This window comes from Mustela nigripes, chromosome 14, assembly GCF_022355385.1.
Source record: "Mustela nigripes isolate SB6536 chromosome 14, MUSNIG.SB6536, whole genome shotgun sequence".
In the NCBI taxonomy this organism is placed as follows: domain Eukaryota; kingdom Metazoa; phylum Chordata; class Mammalia; order Carnivora; family Mustelidae; genus Mustela; species Mustela nigripes.
Genome location: NC_081570.1, coordinates 102,871,358 through 102,887,923, shown reverse-complemented (window position 1 = coordinate 102,887,923; position 16,566 = coordinate 102,871,358). Strand labels below are relative to the sequence as shown.

Sequence of the window (16,566 nt, the reverse complement as noted above, 5' to 3'; positions counted from 1 at the left end):
TCAGGTGGAACAAAGAATTCTGGCTACTGCCCAGGAGACTGCTTCAATGGATTCTGTGGGAGAGTACCTGTGAAGACCTGAACACATTCTTTCCTTGGCCCTTACTGGTCACCAGGAGGACAGCAGCTTCTCCTTGCCTGACCTGAAAGGTCCCATTGCAGATTGAGACATGTAACTTGAATAACTGCTCTCTTCAGCTGGAAGGCAGTGTTCCAAAGAATGTCATCATTCTCTATGTCTTCTCTCTTTCCTCCAGGCTTGCTTTGTGAAGAGAACATTGATGACTGTGCTGGGGGTCCCCACTGCCTTAATGGTGGTCAGTGTGTGGACAGGATTGGGGGCTACAGTTGTCGCTGCCTGCCTGGCTTTGCCGGAGAGCGGTGTGAGGGGGACATCAACGAGTGCCTCTCAAACCCCTGCAGCTCTGAGGGCAGCCTGGACTGCGTCCAGCTAACCAATGACTACCTGTGTGTCTGCCGCAACGCCTTCACTGGTGAGAGTCTTCTCCAGCACCGCCAGCACTCTACCTCAGAGGGGCTTTGAGTGAGGAAATTTGAGTGAAGGACGTATGTCACCTACTGGACCCAAAGTAGCTATTTTCTTACATGGGAAAAACTAGGGCAGCTTAGTTCGGAGGCAGTTTTGCCTCAGGTCTGTGCTTCATGGATGTTAGAGTCTACCTCTGCCTTTTTTGTTTTTCCTGAGGTGCTTTCTCTTTTGTTATACGCTGATGATATCATACTAGAGCAGAAATACAAAAAAAGAAATAGAATGCTGTGAAGACCTGAACACATTCTTTCCTTGGCCCTTACTGGTCACCAGTGGTTAAGCAAAATAACACGTTTTAATTGGGGAAAAATACACATAACAGTGTGTACCATCTTAACCATTTAAAAATATTTTACTTATTTATTTGACAGAAATCACAAGTAGGCAGAGAGGGGGCGGGAAGCAGGCTCCCCGCTGAGCAGAGAGCCTGATGCGGGCCTCGATCCCAGGACCCTGAGACCATGACCTGAGCCAAAGGCAGGCACCCAGGCACCCCCATCTTAACCATTTTTAAGTGTACAGTTCAATAGTATTAAATATGTTCACATTGCTGTGCTGCCAACACGAAATTCATCCACAGAACTCTTTCATCTGAGGAAAATAATGTCTTGTGTTCAGAAACCAAGTGTCTGCTCTGGCTTCATCACCCTGTCTCCTTTGGCATGTAATAACTTGGGTTACTGGGTAGTCACTTCCCCTTCTCTCCATGTCTGGAACCCAGAGATGATTAGGATCTTCTGAGTCACCTAAGAGGAGTAGGTCTGAATTGGGATGTGTTTAAGCAAAACCAGTTCATGAGAGTATGTACTGGAAAGCTGCAGGTGTATTACCTGCACAGCTAAGAGTTGGCTGTGCTCCCAGTCTCTTCTCAAGTTTCTTTATCTTCACAAAGCATAAAGATGACCAAGTCCTGTCTCAGAATGGGCTCTTGTCATAGGCACTTATTAGTTACTTCTGAAGATGGGCAGCTTGGCAACTTTGGGATAGTGTTTAACAGTGGCAGTGTCATCAGATACTCAGAAGTCTGCCTGGCATTTCTGGAGTCGTTCCAGACTTTATGCTATAGTAGTATTCCTTGGGAGTCGGGTGATAGGCTACAGTAGTCTCCTGAGTACTAATTTGGCAAGTTGGACTCAGCTGTATTGTGAGCCCATCTCTAGACCTCCTTCCTTCCAATTTTAAAGAGATGTTACCTTTAAGAACTTTGGTAATTTATGAAGAATGGGATGTATTTTGCGCTGTGGAAGATGCCTGGATGCGATATCAAAAAAGAAACAGTCCCTTATGAACATCATGCCTATTGGGGCAATGTTGGACACAGAGAGTGTGAACAGTCTGTCTGGCAGCCTCATGTTGGCCATGAGGTGCTTGGGAAGCCAGAGAAGCAAACCAGGCTACTGTTTCTTTCATTGCCTCTGAGGCTTCCTTTTCCTGGAAACCCTGACAAGCACCTACAAAGAAAGAGGGAAAGAGATGAAGGAAGGATTAAAGACAACCTTGAACTTGTGTCCCACCACCAGGAAGGAGTAGTGATGCATTGTCCGCACTTGTGATTGAAAAGAGTCCCTTGAGCTCACTGGGTGTAATTATTGTGGGATGCGGTTGCTGAGATGGAGATTGAGGGGCCATCTGTCCCTGAGCCCCATGTCCATGTGATGGCTGCTCTTGGGTAGTGGCTGCTGCTGTGATTTGAAGAGGCAGGCACATGTAACCCTTGCCTCTTAATCCTGACTGACCAAAACTATGACTATTTAAATTTCCTTTTGAAAACCCCTCTTCTCTTTGTCCATGGCTGAGGGCCAGATGGGACCCATCTCCTGCCATTTGCCAGGAGGCACCAGCTGTGTCTCCACAGGTCTTCCCCTAGGTTCCAGCTGTTTATTTCACTTTATCATGCAGCAGTGGCCTCGATCTAGATGCCTTCTGTTTTAGAACTGTCTCTAGAGGAAATTAACTCTGGAAAAAACTCAGTTCTATTTTAAAGCAGTGCCATTCAGATTACAAAATGGCTAGAAAATGATTGAAAAGAGATGTTACAGATGAAAATTCTGTGTAAGCTACAAATCACCACTTGGATATGTTGGCCTGGTATAGCCTCTCCTGTGAAGTTGACAGTTTTAACAAAATGCACTGAATGGTTTTGGTAAATGTTTCTTTTGGTTTATGAAAGCTAAATTATCTTCAAAAAAAATTAAAAAGCTGAAGTGTCCTTTTCTTTTTCTTCTCTTTTTGTCAGATTAGAGTGGTTTTTCACATCCCTGTCCACCCTGTTTTGTGAGTCTGTTGGGGATGTGTGCCACATATACTTACTGTGTGGGCAAGACACATGAGGGTATTGGCCTGAACCAGTGGTGGTCCAACTAGTGTTTTCCTCATCTTCTCATGTTCCCTTGGGCTTAGGACTCAGCTCACACCTCTTGCCCCATCCCTCACCATTTGGCTAGCTCCCATCCCAACAGCACTCTGTTGAGGAACTGCAGTTACTTCTCCTCCCTTTTAAAACGCCTTTCTATTTTCTGCTTTAAGGTCGTCACTGTGAAACTTTCATTGATGTATGTCCCCAGATGCCTTGCCTGAATGGGGGGACTTGTGCTGTGGCCAGCAACATGCCTGATGGTTTCATTTGTCGTTGTCCCCCGGTAAGTGCCATGTTGTCTATTTAAGGGGCATGCTCTCTTTTACACAGTCTGGACAAAGCCTGAGATTAAACCTGATTTTTCCACATTCCATCTGGAACTTCTTGGTGTGGAGATTGATTAATTTTAGCTCCTTCACAAAAAGTGCTGGAGTTTCCCATTTAAAGCTGTTAAGATACTCCCAGAAAGAGTGAGCTCCCTATTCTATGACTCTCAGTCTTTAGAAGCACTAAGAGAAATCCACGGAAAGTAGTGGAATATTCCCTTGAAAACAAGACTAGTGTCTTTGGCTTCTGGGTGTGCCAGAGGGTAGTCTTGCCTCCCAGATTGGGGCAGAGTTGGTTGGAAATGCTACTCTGCTTATACTCCTTAGCAGGGACTATTTGGGAGCAAGCTGCTTATTATACTAGAAGGAAGCCTATTTTTAGCCATTTGGTATGAAAACTCTCTGTCCTCTTCCAGGGGCTAAAACCTCCCTAAAACAGAGATCACTCTGTGTGAGGACGTAGCGAAGGGAGACCTGTGCAGTAACTTTGGTCTAGCTGAGCAGGAAGTATAAGAATAAAATGACACGGAAAGCTTATTAGATGCTCCAGACTCCGGAAATAACGTCTCTCTCCCCCGCCCCGAAACCCATTATATAAATGGTCTAAGGACAGCTAGGGAAGTTGCTTATAGATACAGTGTTATCTGAGTTTTATCCCACCTATGACCTGTGGATTTAATTTCTAGAAGTGAGCTCTTAAAGTGAACGAATTCTACATTCATCCCATGGAACCTTCATCTCTGACCTTAGGTCACCTTGAAGAGGCTTCCTCCTAGAACATGGTACAGGAGGCTACGTGGAGGGATCTTAGCCATGTGTCTAATCTTTATTGTCTAGAGGGATGGCAGAGAAGGGATTGGGAGGGAAAATGAGGCCTGCTATCCTCATTTGTTCACTGATTTCCACAGGGATTCTCCGGGGCAAGATGCCAGAGCAGCTGCGGACAAGTGAAGTGCAGGAGAGGAGAGCAGTGTGTGCACACGGCCTCAGGACCCCGCTGCTTCTGCCCCAACCCCCAGGACTGTGAATCAGGCTGTACCAGTAGTCCCTGCCAACATGGGGGTAGCTGCTATCCTCAGCGCCAGCCTCCTTACTACTCTTGCCAGTGTTCTCCACCATTCTGGGGCAGCCACTGTGAACTTTACATGGCCCCCACCAGCACCCCTCCTGCCACCTGCCTGAGCCAGTACTGTGCCGACAAAGCTCGGGACGGCGTCTGCGATGAGGCCTGCAACAGCCATGCCTGCCAGTGGGATGGGGGTGACTGTTCCCTGACCATGGAGAACCCCTGGGCCAACTGTTCTTCCCCACTTCCCTGCTGGGATTACATCAACAACCAGTGTGATGAGCTGTGTAACACAGCCGAGTGCCTTTTTGACAATTTTGAATGCCAGGGGAGCAGCAAGACATGCAAGTAAGAGTCCAGGGTCCCCAGAAGCTGAGGGAGACTATCACTAACACAACTCAGTTCCTCGTTCTTGCTCCTAACCACTCCAGGGCTTCAGCCCAAGCTGCCTCTGCTGTTCAGACTGGTGCCCTGAGACCCTCTTCCTGGTGTCAGCCTTGCCCCGCCACACGCTGCCCTGTGCTCCCCCTTGCTGACAGAGGTCCAGGAATGCTCATGTGCAGCCACCCTCTCTCTGCCTTTCTCTGCCTTCTCACCTGCTGCTCTCACGACCTCCTAGGGGAAATAAGTTTTGGAAGTGGTGTTACCCATTCCCAGGCAGCCTCTCACATAATCTGCCTGCAGGATGAATGAAAAGGTCTGTACCTCTCTCGGTTTACCCCCGTCCCTTTCTTTTAGACAGGGTTTCCCCGTCTAGACTTATCAGGAAGCATAAGCCAGATCAGGCTAGTTAACCCTCGTAGTCGTTACCATGGCAGTTACAAGGTGCTTTATGGTTAAATAACAACTTTCCTTTTAGCTCTTGCATTTAATTTAACCTCAGTGCGCTCTCAACATTCTTATGAGGCATAATTACTGTCATTGGTCTTTCACAGGTGAGGGAACTGAGACGTGGGAGGTTGGAGAACTTGTCAGAGCACATAAAGTTACTGTCGACTCCCAAATTCAATGAGCCAGTGTGGCAAATTGTACCAGTGGCAAAACTCTCAAGGGGTGGGAGTAGGGAGGAGAGGGAGATGAAATGATTTGTGCAGCGTTTAGATTTGGAGACTCAATTTCCTGTTCCCAGTATTTGAAAGAGACTCTGTGTGCTCTGGCACAGATTTAAATCTGGTCCCGTGTATGGCATGCACCTCTCTGCACCTGCCTTCCACAGCTAAGACTCAGTCTTGTTTGGGAAGGAAATGAGCCATACTGACATGATCCTCTGTAGAGCCCTGATGGTTCAGTTCCTGGAGGCACCTTTTACTTCCAAAAGTTCACTGTTAACTCATTAGGGATAGTGGATTAAAAAAAGAGAGGAAGTGTGCACCTGGTTGATATTTGTTTCAGGTGTGCAGCTTTGCTTACAAATCTGACTTAACAAGATCACCAGCTGCCTGGGGGGCTGTGAGCCCTGCAGCATAGTAAGCAGCACAGAGTTTTTCTCCTGTGGCGAGCATTAGATGATATGTACTCTGTGCTGTCGGGGATAGGAGATTCGGCAGAGGGACCTGATCTGGGCCATAGGAGATAAGTGGGGAAAGCCACAATAGTTCCAAGTAGAAAACCAAATAATGTGGCAGTCTATTCTGAACTGTTTCCTTGTTCTCTCCCGCTTCTGCCTCCTGCCTAGGTATGACAAATACTGTGCAGACCACTTCAAAGACAACCACTGTGACCAGGGATGCAACAGTGAGGAGTGTGGCTGGGACGGGCTGGACTGTGCTGCTGACCGGCCAGAGAACCTGGCAGAGGGGACCCTGGTTATAGTGGTGCTCATGCCCCCGGAGCAGCTGCTCCAGGACGCCCGCAGCTTCTTGCGGGCACTGGGTACCCTGCTCCATACCAACCTGCACATTAAACGGGACTCGCAGGGGGCACTCATGGTCTACCCCTACTATGGTGAGAAGTCGGCTGCCATGAAGAAGCAGAGGATGACTCGAAGGTCCCTTCCTGATGATCAAGAACAGGAGGTGGCTGGGTAGGTGTTTGGTTTCTAGAGCCCTTAAAGCTTACTTCTTAACTTCTTCAAGTTTATAAAGCTAAGTACTTTGATACACAGAGGTTATAACTGAACCTGTAAAAATGCAGAGCTCAGAGAAGTAGAACAGCCCACCAAGTAAGACAAACCCATTTGCCAGTATGTGTGTTTAAGAGTTAAAGTTTGCCTTGGTCCTGGTATCCTGAGAGGTGCATTGGAGCAAGCAGAAGGCAGGATGTCAGGGAGGCCTCCTCAAATGCCAGAATTCGTAACCCTTTGCCAGGGTTGCCTCAGATCCCTTCAGTACTACTCTTCTTTTGAAATAATCATTGCCTTCTATTCATAGAAGTCTTTATAATCATCTTAAATTGTGTCTTTGCACCCTACTTTTTGTTGGTATATCCCACAATTCTAGCTAGCTAGGATCCAGATGCAGAGACAGAGGAGAATGAGGACCAGCTTTACCCACTTTCCTCACTTGGTCTTGTGTTGCCTCAGTCAGAAGGCGCAGACTCAGCCAGGCCAAGGAAGGTGAGGCAGAGTCCAAGTGGGAATTAGTGGTTAGGATCTGAAGGGACAGGATCTTAATTTCTAAGATCTTTCAAGGAAGTGTCACAGAGCTGGAGAGCCCAGTGCTGAAGGTGAGGAAGGAAGGCTCATGTAATCCTTTTTAACTTCACTGTTTAACTGACACCTTTCTGTTTTCTCACCATTTCCCTTGGCATCCCACAGCTCTAAGGTATTTCTGGAAATTGACAACCGCCAGTGTGTTCAAGATTCAGACCAGTGTTTCAAGAACACAGATGCAGCAGCAGCTCTTCTGGCTTCTCATGCCATCCAGGGGACCCTGTCCTACCCTCTTGTGTCTGTCGTCAGTGAGTAGCACTGGTGTTAAGGGGAAAGTTTGGGGCAGGGGAGGTGTTACTTGGGGGCACGGAGAAAAGGGCACACTTTTCAATGTGCAGCTCTGTTTTTCAGGGCTGGTGATGTCAATCAATCCATGCCTTCTAAATGAATTTATACTAATATTGAGAGGTTTATTCAGCACTTTCCCTGTCCCTCTGCATTTCCAGGTGAATCTCTGATGCCAAAACCCACTCAGCTTCTCTATCTGCTTGCTGTGGCTGTGGTCATTATCCTGTTTATTATCCTGCTGGGAGTAATCATGGCGAAACGAAAGCGTAAGCATGGCTCCCTCTGGTTGCCTGAAGGTTTTACCCTTCGTCGAGACTCCAGCAATCACAAGCGTCGTGAGCCAGTGGGACAGGATGCTGTGGGACTGAAGTAAGATGGTTTACTAGCAAACTACTATTGACAGTAGTAAAAAGCAGGGATAGATCAGAAAGGAGATCTTGTTGAATTATGATTTTAAATTTCAAGCTCTGGCGATATCACGCTATCACACTTGACCATGATTCTGAACTCCTGCTGAGTGACGATGAAGTAATAGAATCTGGATGCTTCTGTTCCGTACCTATTTAAGTGGCAGTGCTCAGCTTTTTTGTAGAGGCACACTTTTGTTGTAAGCTCTTGATCCATGGGAAAGGAAAGGACTTTTACTCAGGCAATGGGACATAAAATACTACCCACCCTTTCTGGGCCATAGCCCCTGAAAATCTTTGAGGATAGCCATAGAAAAAGTATTAAAAACCACTATATTAGTTTACAATATAACCTCTGCTCTTGTTTTTTCCCTTCTTAATTTTGTCCTTTCAGAAATCTCTCTGTGCAAGTCTCAGAGGCTAACCTTATTGGTTCTGGAACAAGTGAACATTGGGTTGATGATGAAGGGCCTCAGCCAAAGAAAGCCAAGGTAAGCTGGCCATGGTAGATCCACCATTGTCAGGCACTATCTGGTCACACTTCATATTTCTGTCTTTTGGTATCTGGAGTGTCCCAAATGGGAGAGCAGGGTGGTAGTCTTTGTATGCTGCCCAGGCAATGGCTAACCCCAGGTGTCCTGAAAGGTAAAAATTGTTAGGTCATCAATGGCCTTGGGTTTCCTCCATACGCGTTTCACTAAGAACTCTTTAAAAATAATAAAACAAACGTGACTTCTTCCTTCAGAATCATGCTTATGGTAGCCAAATAAAGACTGATGTGTATTAAAACTTACTTCCTTTTTGGCTAGATCTTTCTCTTATCCTCTCTGGATATTCCTTCTAGAAAGGAAGTTGTAGATATAGATACACAGAAGAAGAAAGGCAGTGACCGCTGAATTTGAAGATTCTGCATCTTGAATCCAGAAAATTAAAACCATATAGAAGTAAGAGGTAGATCAGGCTGAAGCTGATACAAAAAGGGAGACCATCCTTCCATACCTGTACATGGCTGGGATATGCATATATCCATGATACTCTAAAGTGGCTTGAAGATATACATGCTTGAGGAATACAGGGATGCAATGCTGGATGACGGCAATAACATTGCTTTAGTTATAATCAGAACTGGATTTGGATCCCAAACTCTGCTACTTGGTAGCTAGAAAATTACTTAACTTCTTTGTACCTGATGATTATTCTTTGTACCTCATTATCTGTAAAATAGGGAGATGTGAAGATAAGACGGCAATACATGTAAAGTGCCCTACCTATTTTCTATCACATAGTAAATATTCAATAAAGGGTAACTGCTATTTAAATTAGTATAGTAATTATTGCCCAACAAGTATATCCCTGGTCCTTGCTATGTGCTGGGCACTGTGTTAGGTACAGGGAAGTGGTGTTGACTGAGGCTTATTTCCTGTTCTCATGAACCTTACTCTCTAGTGGTAGAGACTGCCATGTAATGCCTTGTAAGCACTTAACACAATAGTTAAGTAGAGGTAAGCAGAGAGTGCTTTTTGGGACCCACCAGAGGAATTAAAGTCCAATTCTATATGAAGGGTAGGTAGGAGTTAGAAAAAGACATGGCAAACAGCGGGGACAACACAGGCAAAAATCCAGAAGCAAGGAAATGCTGCTTTGGGGATCTGTAGATAGCATATTTGGTAAGTGAAATAGATGGCATATTAAGGCTGAAGCCTGGAGTTTGGGATGAGGAAGTTGAGAGAGTTGTATGGATGGTGCAGAAGAGGGTGACAGGACCCACCTCCTGGGAACATCAGGAAGCTGGTGTGGATGATGCCCTGGAGGGTGGAATAGAAGGAGAGAGAAATGAGTGGAAGACTCTGGACTAGCTCCTTGTCCATAGTTCCTAATGGTGGGCCAGGTCAACAAGGAGCACTGTTTTCCCCTGTCAGGCTGAAGATGAGGCTTTGCTCTCAGAGGAAGATGATGCCATCGATCGACGTCCATGGACACAGCAGCACCTTGAGGCTGCAGATATCCGCAGGACACCATCGCTGGCGCTCACTCCTCCACAGGCGGAGCAGGAGGTGGACGTGCTAGACGTGAATGTCCGTGGCCCAGGTCAGCAGCTGCAAGCCTCCCCCTTTCCACCTGCCATGCCTGCCCTTGGTTCTGGGTTGTGCCTGTGTCTGCTCCACTTGGTGGTATGCCCCCTGCTGATCGCACAGATGAAATCAGCATGAGGAAATGAATGCTTAGGGAATACAGGCATGCAGAAATCATAAACCTGTGTGAGAAGAATGGAAAGTTTCACATTGCCTCATGTACAGCATGCTTGGGAATAGATAGGCTGGTCATATGGGAAATATTTTAGTAGTTTAGAAAAGTAATATCCCAGGGGCGCCTGGGTGGCTCAGTGGGTTAAAGCCTCTGTCTTTTCTCAGGTCATGATCCCAGGGTCCTGGGATCGAGCCCCGCATTGGGCTCTCTGCTCAGTGGGGAGCCTGCTTCCACCTCTCTCTCTCTCTCTCTCCCCCCCCCGCCCTCTTCCCCCCTCTCTCTCCATCTGCTTCTCTGCCTATGTGTGATCTCTGCCTGTCAAATCAATAAATAAAATCTTAAAAAGAAAAAAATAGAAAAGTAATATCCCAAAGCAGAAGGATAGAAAATTAGTTTAGTTGATATCTTAGTGCATATCATTCTATTAACACTGGACATTTTAAAATGTGGCCCAGTTTAAAATAACATAGCACTTAGGAATTTAAACACAAAGACTTGTTTAACTTAGAGGAGAGCCCTAACTTAAAAAGACTCTTACTTTCCCATTACTCTTCACAGAAAGGACATTATTAGAGGAAAAGTAGGTGGCAGATATAAAACTAATTGCCAGTTACCACGGGAAGCCTAGGGATTTTTTTTCCCCCACAAGAATAACTTTATTCAGACAGAACTGTTCCAACAGTTGGGCTAAGTGAACATTAATGTCTTTCTCCTCTTTGAATACTTTTTGGAAAATTCCTTTCTTATAGATGGGTGCACCCCACTGATGCTGGCTTCTCTCCGAGGAGGCAGCTCAGATATGAGCGATGAAGATGAAGATGGAGAGGACTCTTCTGCCAACATCATCACAGACTTGGTCTACCAAGGTGCCAGCCTGCAGGCCCAGACAGACCGGACCGGTGAGATGGCGCTGCACCTTGCAGCCCGCTACTCAAGGGCTGATGCTGCCAAACGTCTTCTGGATGCAGGTGCAGACGCCAATGCGCAGGACAACATGGGCCGCTGCCCTCTCCATGCTGCAGTGGCAGCTGATGCCCAGGGGGTCTTCCAGGTAAAGAACAGGACTAGGGCTGATTCCCTGTGGATCTATAATGTTTCCTCTTTGCTAAGGCACTTAATATCTGATTATATTCATTCAAAAATTCTTTTAGAGACTAGAGTGGGTGGTAGAGTCCTGCTTGCTGGGCAGAAGAGCAGGAAAAGAATAGCCCCAAGCTAACCTAACTCAAACAGCCAGATAGCGATAGAGCCAACAGCAGATTACACCAGTTTCTAATTTTTAATCGTTGTCCTTTTTGATGTGCCTAAGTGCCTCCCAGGTGAATAGATCAGAGCAGAGAGGTGCCGGTTATGATGCTTTTTGACTAGTATCAGCTTCTCCCTGTAGATTTATCTGGCCTTATGGACTTCCAGCTGCTCCTTGGTGGTTTTCTTGATGTGAATTTCCAGTGTATTCCTTGTTGCCCTTTTATTTTACCCTTGTAAGGAAACTGGAAGCATTCTAGTTCATCTTAAACTAGACACCATAATTGAGGTTGTGATATTTTCCCACATCCCTCCTTTCTTTGGAATGTAGAAGACATCGCTTTCCATGAGCCATTATCCCTTGAGCACTCATTTGTTCATTTATTCATTCATTCATTCATTCATTCATTCAGTATTTATTGATTGAGTATGATAGAGTCTTGGACACGATGATAGCAAGCATTCCCTGCCCTCCAGGATCTTACAGTGTAGCGTCAGCTCTGTTGCTCTTGTTTCTTCTCTTAGCTTCATTATTTCTTGTCTCCAGGTGACTCTCTTTTCTGTACTTTTTCATCTTCTAGATTCTGATCCGCAACCGAGTAACTGATCTGGATGCCAGGATGAATGATGGCACTACACCACTGATCCTGGCTGCCCGCCTAGCTGTGGAGGGAATGGTGGCAGAACTGATCAACTGTCAAGCAGATGTGAACGCAGTGGATGACCATGGTAGGGCCAAGAGGCGGAGAGTCAGACTCTTGCCTGCAAAGCATGCCTCTGAGGGGCAAGTCATTACATGATCCTTGTAGAATTTCCCAGATTTGAATCCAGCATAGACTTTTTGTTCTTCCTTTCAACATTTTGAGTGCAGAGAACTATGCCAGTGGGAAGTTCACAGGCAAAAGATAGGAAGAGATTTCTAGTAAGGGCTCTTGGATCTCAAAGCCAGCCTGTGAAAGGCTTGCCTTTGTGGGCTCCCAGGCATACCACGCTCAGTATGAGGACTTGTGAACTGACTTCACTAGAGGGCTGTGAACAGTATCTTAAATAGACATTCTGGTGTATGCTAAGTAGATAGGCTTTTGTCCTCAGTGTGGGATTCTGTCATGGGGAGGATGTGGGTACCCTAGACAAATGATCCTTTTACCTACGTGTCTTCTGAAAGCTAGGCAGCTTGTATTAAAGTATTTCTGGAACAGAAGAAAAATAAGGTAATACTTTGGTTTTTCCCCATGGACCTCTAGAGACAACTGGCTTGCTGCTATCTGGGAAGTTCAAAGTTTCCTCATATAAGTCATGATGCTTTTTTATACTGAGTAGCACATGTCCCTCTACTCTGTCGGCTTACAAAAATGTTTTTCCCTCTAGGAAAATCCGCTCTTCACTGGGCAGCTGCTGTCAATAACGTGGAGGCAACCCTTTTGCTGTTGAAAAACGGGGCCAACCGAGACATGCAAGACAACAAGGTACAGTCTGGGCTCTGCGCTGGAGGGCAGACCTCACAGTGCCTCAGGTTATGAAGCTTTCCCTTTTCTCCCATAGCTCCTCTTGTGATGAATTCAGACAGAGAGGGATACAGGTGGACAGGAGCTGGCTCTGAAGAGCTTGAGGGGAGGATATTGGGCTTACCCAGGGAAGTGTCTGGAGTGAGCCCTCTGCCTCCGCAGTACTCAGTCTGAAGCAGGCCGTCCTATAAATAATGTCATCGTAGCCCTCTCTGCCTTTCTCTTCTTTGACATTGCTCTTTCTCCTCTTCTCTTTTTGGCTCATGACCACTTCCTTTTCTCTTGTTCATTTCCATTTTCTTTGCTGTGGCTCTTGTTTTCTGTTCTTGGACACCATAGGTGTTTTCCTGTTTGTTTTTCTTCCTCTGAGTCTTAGGTAATATTTCCCTGTCTCTTGCTCGTCTTATCTTTTGTGTTTCCTCTTTTCCCTTATTTTAATTCTTTCTTGAACATGTTTAGTTTCCTTTTGCTTTTGCTTTCCCTTATTTTCCCACTTTAGGTTCCTCTCTCCTACCTTTCTTGTTTCTAACTCCTTATCCTCTTAGAGCCCTATTTTGGTAAGCTCAGTGGTCTTTTAATTAAATCTCTGGCTCAGGGGCATGCTTTATTTCCATATTCCCAACTAAGGAGACATCACCCTCAATGAGGCAATATTGCTTCTTGGAGAAGGATAAAATAATCTTACTCTTTTTACATATAAAGCCACAGATATCCAGTGAGTACACAGGCAGAAAGACATTTTATCTGTGGTATTAAAATTTCATACAGGGAGGCAGTTAGGAAACAAATAACTGGATTTGATAATAACAAAAAGTTTGAGAAACACTGGTTTATTCTCAAGAGTGTTGCTGATTTTAATGTTCTATGTGGGCCTTTTCTGTAGGAAGAGACACCTCTGTTTCTTGCTGCCCGGGAGGGAAGTTACGAAGCAGCCAAGATCCTGTTAGACCATTTTGCCAATCGGGACATCACAGATCACATGGATCGTCTTCCTCGGGACGTGGCTCGGGACCGCATGCACCATGACATTGTGCGCCTCCTGGACGAATACAATGTGACACCAAGCCCTCCAGGCACTGTGCTGACTTCTGCCCTCTCACCTGTGATCTGTGGGCCCAACAGATCTTTCCTCAGCCTAAAGCATACGCCAATGGGCAAGAAGCCTAGACGACCCAATACCAAGAGTACCATGCCCACTAGCCTCCCTAATCTTGCCAAGGAGGCCAAGGATGCCAAGGGTAGTAGGAGGAAGAAGTCTCTGAGTGACAAGGGTCAGCTGTCTGAGAGCTCAGTGACTTTATCCCCTGTTGATTCCTTAGAGTCTCCTCACACATACGTTTCTGACACCACATCCTCTCCAATGATTACATCCCCTGGAATCTTACAGGCCTCGCCCAACCCCATGCTGGCCACTGCAGCACCCCCTGCTCCAGTCCATGCACAGCATGCACTGTCTTTTTCTAACCTGCATGAAATGCAGCCTTTGGCTCATGGGGCCAGCACTGTGCTTCCCTCAGTGAGCCAGCTGCTGTCCCATCACCACATTGTTCCCCCAGGCAGTGGCAGTGCGGGGAGCTTGAGTAGGCTCCATCCTGTCACTGTTCCGGCAGATTGGGTCAGCCGCATGGAGGTGAGTGAGACCCAGTACAATGAGATGTTTGGGATGGTTCTGGCTCCAGCTGAGGGCACGCACCCCAGCATAGCTCCCCAGAGCAGGCCGCCTGAAGGGAAGCACATAACTACCCCTCGGGAGCCTTTGCCCCCCATTGTGACTTTCCAGCTAATCCCCAAAGGCAGTATTGCCCAACCGGCAGGGACTCCCCAGACTCAGTCCAACTGCCCTCCTCCTGTTGCAGGCCCCGTGCCCACCATGTACCAGATTCCAGAAATGGCTCGTTTGCCCAATATGGCTTTTCCCACTGCCATGATGCCCCAGCAGGATGGGCAGGTTGCTCAGACCATTCTCCCAGCCTATCATCCTTTTCCAGCCTCTGTGGGCAAGTACCCCACACCACCTTCACAGCATAGCTATGCTTCCTCAAATGCTGCTGAGCGAACACCCAGTCACAGCGGTCACCTGCAGGGTGAGCATCCCTACCTGACACCGTCCCCAGAGTCTCCTGACCAGTGGTCAAGTTCATCACCACACTCTGCTTCTGACTGGTCAGATGTGACCACCAGCCCTACCCCTGGGGGTGCTGGAGGAGGTCAGCGGGGACCTGGAACACACATGTCTGAGCCACCACGCAGCAACATGCAGGTGTATGCATGAAAGAATCTGCCTCCAGTGTAGGGACAGAGCTGCCTATTATAAATGCTGCTGAGGAACAAATGAAGGTCATCCGGGAGAGACATGAAGAAATCTCTGGAACCAGCTTCTGGAGGCAGGAGAAAGAAGATGCTTTTATCTTTTAGATAATGCAAGGGAAGCAGTTTTTTCAGCTTCACTGGGTATCTGCAGGATTTGGGTTCAGGGGAACATGGCTCCTTTTAATTTCTTACCTATCAAGCCAAGTTTGTGGAAGTGCAAAGCTAATATAAGACTTGGGACCATGTTCACTCTTTTCTATTTGGAGGAAAGAATGGATGCCTGTCATAGCCCAGACATTCTTGCAGTTTGGACTGCATTTTAAGCCCTGGGGGCTTCTGCGATATCCATGAGAAAATTCTACAGAAAGGTCCTCTTCGAAATTGTACCCTGGAATTCTGCTTATGTTGACCTGTCTCATCTTACCTTCCTTGGAAATTCTCTTGACTTCATTTGGTGCTTTAATTTTTGCACCTCTCTGTGGTTGTGCACCCCTGCCCCTAGCATGTTTGAGGGCAAGACCCTTGTGCTTTTAATCATTCTTGCTCTGGAAAGCAACTTCAGCCTCCTTTCTCCTCTTTTCCCAGTGTCTCCAGGAATATCACAAGGTTTGTTTTGGTTATGGTTCTCAGCATTCACCTTTCAAGTATGTTTCTTTAGAAAACAGATCTCTTGCAGTCTCCTACCTAATATCATTCCTACAAGAGGAAGAGGGGCAAGATAGTTTTCTTTGAACCCATTCTGGGGACAGAAGACCCTTTGAAGAGACTGCACCTTAATTCTCTTGCCTGCACGCAGGGTTTTACATAAACCTTACCAGGAAGAAGGATGAGAATTGGCTGTTTTTCCATTTGTGGGCCTAGTCAGTGTGAACTTTTATCCTTGGCAGTGCAGGTACTATGACACCCTTAAAAAAAGAAAAAAATGGAATGTTGGAATGACCAAGAGATAAGTTAACTCATGGGAGAAGTGGTTACCCACTATCAAGTTCCTCTCGTTCCTGCCCAGCATTCCACTGATGGCCCGTGTGAAACACATTTATTCCCAGATCTCGGAACTCCCAGCCCACTTCACTCACTCATCCAGCCAGGGAAGCTAGCCTTAGCTGTTGAGCCTTTCTTTCCAGATATCTCCATAGAAGAAGATGTTTCAAATGATGCTCCCTCGCCATGAAAAAATGAACTCTGCTTGGTTCGAGGGACCCCATGACAGCGGGGGGGGGGGGGGGGGGGGGGCGGGACTGCAGTCTCTACCTCCTGAGTCTATTTATGACCGCACACCCGCTCATCAGTCTTCCCTCCACAGTGTGCACTCGAAGTTATGGTGTACCCAAGTAGGTTCTTGCTGAACACGTGGATTTTCTGTGTTCAAGCACAGGAAACAGAAAGCTGGCCTAGTTTTCTCAAGTCCAAGCCAGCCCTATAAAAATGTTGGAACCATGACGCAGTCTTTGCTGTGTATTTGCTACCATTCCTTTTCCTTCATGGCAGTCATGACATTCCCTTATAGGCAACTAACATAGAAACTTACCAGGATACTTTCCCTTCCTAGAGTCACCTTCTAGATGATGATGGACAATGAAAGACTTACCGTCTTTGTCATGCTCGTGCTGAGATTGT

The 16,566-nt window shown here is 46.6% G+C and overlaps 1 protein-coding gene across 1 annotated transcript in view; it reads left to right on the top strand.

The window, feature by feature from the left end:
- The window catches only part of NOTCH2 (notch receptor 2), a 166,716-nt gene extending 150,541 nt beyond the window's left edge, over positions 1-16,175 (top strand). The window contains exons 23-34 of the mRNA XM_059377115.1: positions 257-493; positions 3,076-3,188; positions 4,140-4,645; positions 5,973-6,320; positions 7,053-7,195; positions 7,394-7,604; positions 8,037-8,133; positions 9,562-9,730; positions 10,639-10,940; positions 11,716-11,863; positions 12,503-12,600; positions 13,523-16,175. Of these exons, the coding sequence (XP_059233098.1) occupies positions 257-493; positions 3,076-3,188; positions 4,140-4,645; positions 5,973-6,320; positions 7,053-7,195; positions 7,394-7,604; positions 8,037-8,133; positions 9,562-9,730; positions 10,639-10,940; positions 11,716-11,863; positions 12,503-12,600; positions 13,523-14,911 (3,761 nt within the window). The 3' untranslated portion in view covers positions 14,912-16,175. The remainder of the gene's footprint in view (positions 1-256; positions 494-3,075; positions 3,189-4,139; positions 4,646-5,972; positions 6,321-7,052; positions 7,196-7,393; positions 7,605-8,036; positions 8,134-9,561; positions 9,731-10,638; positions 10,941-11,715; positions 11,864-12,502; positions 12,601-13,522) is intronic.
- Positions 16,176-16,566: the final 391 nt, after the last annotated feature.